The sequence below is a fragment of the Arachis ipaensis genome, chromosome B05 (genome assembly GCF_000816755.2).
Source record: "Arachis ipaensis cultivar K30076 chromosome B05, Araip1.1, whole genome shotgun sequence".
Taxonomy (NCBI): Eukaryota; Viridiplantae; Streptophyta; class Magnoliopsida; order Fabales; family Fabaceae; genus Arachis; species Arachis ipaensis.
Genome location: NC_029789.2, coordinates 138,946,639 through 138,952,376, shown reverse-complemented (window position 1 = coordinate 138,952,376; position 5,738 = coordinate 138,946,639). Strand labels below are relative to the sequence as shown.

At 37.9% G+C, this 5,738-nt stretch overlaps 1 protein-coding gene across 1 annotated transcript; it reads right to left on the bottom strand.

Annotated features, from left to right (window-relative positions):
- Nucleotides 5,238–5,738, bottom strand: LOC107641297. The gene has a single exon (XM_016344793.1). It carries the CDS (start codon nucleotides 5,736–5,738, stop codon nucleotides 5,238–5,240), a length of 501 nt encoding a protein of 166 aa, XP_016200279.1.

The window sequence follows — 5,738 nt, the reverse complement described above, 5'->3', positions numbered from 1 at the left end:
CTTGTGGTAGTTGGAAATTGAGGCCCTTCCAGAATAATTTTCCAAAGTCTGTAATCCACTGCTTGTACAAATATCTTCATCCTCTCCTTCCAATAGGTATAATTTTTCCCATTGAAAAGAGGAGGTCTGTTGCTTGATTGACCTTCAGTTAGATTATAGGACACCACATTTGCGCCACTGTTTTCTGCCATGAGGATCTTTACTCCAAGCTGCAAAGCTTGATCTCTTTGAGACCAAGCTCTGATACCAATTGATGGTTTCAGTGGCTAAGAGAAGGGGAGGTTGAATCTTAGCCCCCTTTTGGCTTAATAACCCTTGCTGGACTTAGAGGAGACTTTTCTGTTTTTGCTCATCACTTTACACGAGACCTTTTCTTTTGTCTCGTCCCTAGCCACGAGACTTTTCTTTTTGTCTCGTTACTTGGCACGAGATAATTTTGGTTTTTGCTCCTGTGCAGTAGAAACAGAAATGTAGGAGAGAAGAGTAGAAGATTACACCCAGATATATCCTGGTTCAGCTGCTAAGTGCAGTGCAGCCTACATCCAGTCTCCATCACAAACATGATGGAATTTCACTGTAATCAATCTGATTACAAACTGTAAAGTGCTAACCCAACTTACAAGGGGATTCCCACATAATCATGAAACACAACATAGATGAACAAAGGAACTCTAAGACATCTATGGCTTTTTCTTTTAATTTTGCACTCTCTGCCTTTTTCCGCTCTATGGCTTTTTCATACAAATCTCACTGTTTGCCTTTTTTCATGAGACTCAAGACATGACAAAATTAAACAGAAAAATTACAAAACAAAATATATTGAAGGAGAAGAAAATCTGTAAGCTTAGGTAGCTCTGAGAATCCTGTGCCTTGCACTCTCAATGCTTACTTCTAACTCCTTGCTCCAACCAGTGGCTGTTCCCCCTTTTTATAGAAGAGAGAAGCCTCCACACTTGAAGCCAAAAACCCAAGCCAACTTTTTCTTCCTTCAAGAAACCGGTTCGGCCACACAGAGAGAGAAGAGATAACCATGCAATAACCAACATGCAATTACCTCTAGTCCTTCCTTGGTCATCACTCTTCATCAATCTGAGCTCTCCATCCTTGGCTTGCTCTCCAAGATGGATTTCTGGCCCTTGATGCTTCATGATGATGATGACTTCATCTGCTTCAATCTCTGTCTCTACCATCACTTCGCCACTCTAGCTACTTCCTGTGGTGGTTGAGCAGAATCAAAGACAAGCCATGCCTCCAAGAATCTCACCTTGCTAGCCGAATCTTCTTCTTCCATTTTTGAACATGAAGAGCTCAAGATTACTTCACCAAATCTAACCATATTTGGTAAAAATCTCAGCCACAGCTCTTTTTTATTTTAGTATGTTTTCTTGCCATCATTGTGATGGTCTTGTAGCTTGCCTTCCCTTCTTTTTGATAGCTCAAAGTAGCTTCCATGGCTTCCATAATTTCTGTTGAAGTGACCGAAGAGAAGAAAGAGATGAGAGAGAAGATAAAGTGGAACTAAAAGCATGTAATGAGTTTGAATAAAATAAAACAAGCTGAATTAATTCCTACTCCCCTTTCTTTCTTGGTGGCGTGTAGCATTAATGAGCCATCAAATCAGTTGTATAATCTCTCTCATGTTTCCAAGGTCTGCAATAACTCCAATTAATAAAATTTGGATTCCATCAAAAGATAAAAGTGATATCCGTTGAAGCATGCAGTACATAATCAAAGGAATGGGTTTCTTTTGTTAAGTGAATAAAATAATATTGTGCCCCATTTCCTTTTAATTTCGGACCAAGCATTTTTGGTCTCATACCAAGACCTTTAATTGGGCTTGTTATCACAATTGCTAGCCCATTTAATAAAACACTTGTTTCAGCCACCATCCTCATAATAATTTTAACATCAAGGCTGAATGTTGATTTTATTGGGCTTGGGATCTCTTCTTTTCATTTCGGCCCAATTGGCATAACCATGATTTCAGCCATAAGGAACAAAATAATTTGTAACAATGCTGAATGTTAACTTTAATTTGGGCTTGCACCAGAATTCTTTTATTTTCGGCCCATATTAAAAACCTGCATCACAAAATTATTAATTAACATATGTTAGATGAAAATCAAATTAATAATTTTATAATTAATATAATTAATAATGTTTAGTCATCACAAATATTTAATTTAGAGTTTTCCAAACTCATCACGTAGCACTCCTTTTGCTTGGGTAAGGTCCCAAGTTCGAAACATGGTGGGAGCTTTTTGGTGCAAATTTCCTTGGTTTCTTGTAGCGCCTTCTCTCCACTCTTCATGACTACCCTTGGTTCAAATCCTTGTGAATGCAATTTGGCCAAGTGTGGCTCATTTTTCTTTGTGAGTAGCGCTCCCCCACTCCCCCTTGCTCATGAGTTCGAACCTTGTGGCAAGCATTGGCAAACATTTTTCCTTGCAATTGTTTTGGATGGAGCCCGATAATGATCTTGGCAAGAGCGGAGCATCATTCTTCTCCCCTTTCTCTCTTGGTTCAAAATTGTGCTCTGCTCTCAAAGGGAGCGTAGCATCCAAATCTTGCTTCCTTGGTTCATTGTTGTGCTCCCTTAGGTAGCGTTTGTTTTGAGGTACTGGGACAGAGACTGGAAGACTGAGACTCAGTATCATATTTGTTGGCTCAAAGACCGGTACTAAAATTTCTGTCTTTGTCTCCAAAATTTCAGTATTTCAGTACCTCCAAAAAGTGGGGACACAGGGGACTGAAATTTTTAAAGATGGAAACTAAAACTTTAATAACATTTATACCTAAAATACTCTCATTTCAATTAATTAATTCGAATTTTACCCTTTATACAAATTAAATTAGAGCTTCATTCTTGTTTCAATTTTTGTCTCTCACTTTGCACCAAACAGAATACTGAAATTTATTTCAATCTCTGTCTCTAAGTTTTTGTCTCTCAGTCTCAGTTTTTCAGTCTCTGTCTCTCTACCAAACGCTACCTTAGAGAGTACTGAGCTCTTGGAGAAAGCTTCGTGGCTTTCCTCCTTCATTGTGCCACACTTCTTTGTTTCCTTTGGCCACGCTTCTTAGGCCACGCTTTCTTGTTTTCTTCTTTTCTTCACCTATAAATAATCAAAACAACCAATCAAAGTATCACCAAATTCACAAGGTTTATAAATCATTTAAATATCAATTAAATTTAGCTTAAACCTCATGATTTAGTATCAATTAAATGGTGGTTGATTGATTCAAAGAAACCGTGCAATTCCATTCCAAATTACTTACTTACAATGCAAGAAAGTGCATAAAACCTAATAAAAACAAAGAAAAAGACTAGTAAAACTAGGCTAAGATGACTTGTCATCACAACACCAAACTTAAAACTTGCTTGTCCCCAAGCAAGAGAAGAATTATGCTCGAAGGTTCTTTCAGTTAGAAGTGGATTGAAGAATAACTTTTCATATCCTGTAAGTGAAGTGATTAAGTGACAGTGGGGTGAACTCTAAGTTATATGCTCATGCAAGGGCTTCAGTGCTTACTAGTCCCTACATCTTGGAAGTCTTAGGTCTTAGAACTTTCATCCAAATAATATAATGGAGATCTCTCTATAGGTAATCACCTTGAAGCAGCTTATAATTTTTGTGTTTTGGCCTCGACTCTAAGTGTCATGTCTCAAAGCGGCTATTTAGATAATCTTTCAATCAATACTCCTAAACCAGTTGGTTTTAAGGTATTAGGTGTTAAAGCACCCCTAAGGATTTACTTGCTCAAGCCTCTCTCTTTGACACAATTCGACCACAAGCATTTACTAGGACAATAACTTTTTGAGTTCTTGTTTCTTTCTTCTTTTCTGCCTAGTAATTGATGCTCAGAACCTTGGGCCATGCTCTTTTATTTTTGTATTTTCTTTATTTTCTTTTGTTTGCTGCTTCTTGGATCAATAAATGTTTGAGAATCTCCACAATACTTCTTTGAACTCTATGTCCTGCCTATGAGCTCCCATGCAAGTTTTCACAAACATGCAGCCACAATGCATAATCATACAATTAGAACCACCACTTCTCCTAATCTTTTGCTTGCCTCAAATTTGTTTAATTCCTCAATCCCTCTTTTCAAAGAACTATCATGTGATGCCTTTTTGAGACATTGAGTGCAAACAAGTTTGGAGGGTATAGGGTGTGAATGATCAAGCATCTTAATTATTGAACTACAGAGAGACTATACTAGACAAAAAGACAGATAGGGATATAATATCACTTTCAATCATGGCAGTGTCTGATGCAAAACAATCACTTAATAATACAATCTTTTGGAGTTTACTTGCTTTACTCCTCATCATCATCATTGCTAGTCTTCACATTCCTCTTTCATCTCTTTGATTGATGATGCTTAATCTTTCCAAAAACTTGTATGATGCTTTGCAGTGATATTGAAGTTGCTTGTTCCCCAAGCACTTGAAAAATGGTTAGCATGCATGAATTATTTATGGGCTTTTGAACTCACTTTGGTGTGGGGACACCAAACTTAGTACCTTGCCAATGGTTCTCATGCATCAAATTAAACATATGTAGAACTCTTTTTCTTTGCTACAGGTGATAGAACTGAAATCTGTGAAATAGCAGATTGGTTAACTAGTTTATCTGATTGCTTGAGGCCAGCATTATGCAGAAGGTGAGAATGTGTTTTATGATGAAGTTTTTGGTGGAACACCAAACTTAAAATCCTTCATTCTCCCTTAGATTGTTTTGGTGTGTAACACCAAACTTAACTTCTTGCAGTACAGATAAAACTAATTGACATTTTTATTAAAATAGCTATGAAAAGAAAACTACCTCAGGTTGGGTTGCCTCCCAACAAGCGCTTCTTTATTGTCATTAGCTTGACATTGGACCATTTTTTTATGGTGGTTGATGACGGTAGTGTCTCAACTTATCCCCCCTGACTGTGAGCTTCTTCTTTGTTCCTTGATGTTCAATTTCAGCATGCTCTAGTGAGAGTATTGTACTGACAGTATAGTAGTCATCAGCTTGTTGGCTTGCCCCCAGTTGTTGATAGATCAATTGTACTTCATCACCCTTAGAGAACCCCTTTGTTAGAATCTTTTTGTTCTTCCAACCCTTTTTAGTTTTGTTCTTGTTTTTCTTCCCTCTTTTTGTTGATCCTTTCTCCTTGCAAGTGGGCTTCACTTTGGGACTTTTCTTCTTAGTGGCTAACACTTCAATGTCTTCTTGAATTTCTTCATCACTCTACACAATCTCTTTCTCTTTTTGTCCTGCTGTGTTATCTATTTCTTGCTTTGAAAGGTAACTACTGATCGTCTTGTTGATTCCTTCCTTCCACTGTGAGTCTTCCTTGTCAGTTTCCATGCACTCCTTTATTTCATCAATGAGCTGTGTTTCTGGAAATACATTCAGGGTGACGCTTTCATCATGCATTCTGAGGGTCAACTCTCCTTGCTCTACGTCTATAATGGCCCTAGCAGTGGCCAAGAATGGTCTCTCCAGTATAATGAAATCACCTTCATCCTCATCTGAATCTAAGACCACAAAATCTGCAGGGAATATGAATTTGTCTACCTTTACTAGAAGGTTCTCAATCACACCCCTGAGACATATCACTGACTTGTCCACCAATTCTAAAGACATCTGTACTGGTTTCACTTCTTCTATGCATAGCTTTTTCACTAGAGAGGAAGGCATCAGATTGATACTAGCCCCTAAGTCACACATTGCCTTGTTGATGGTCAT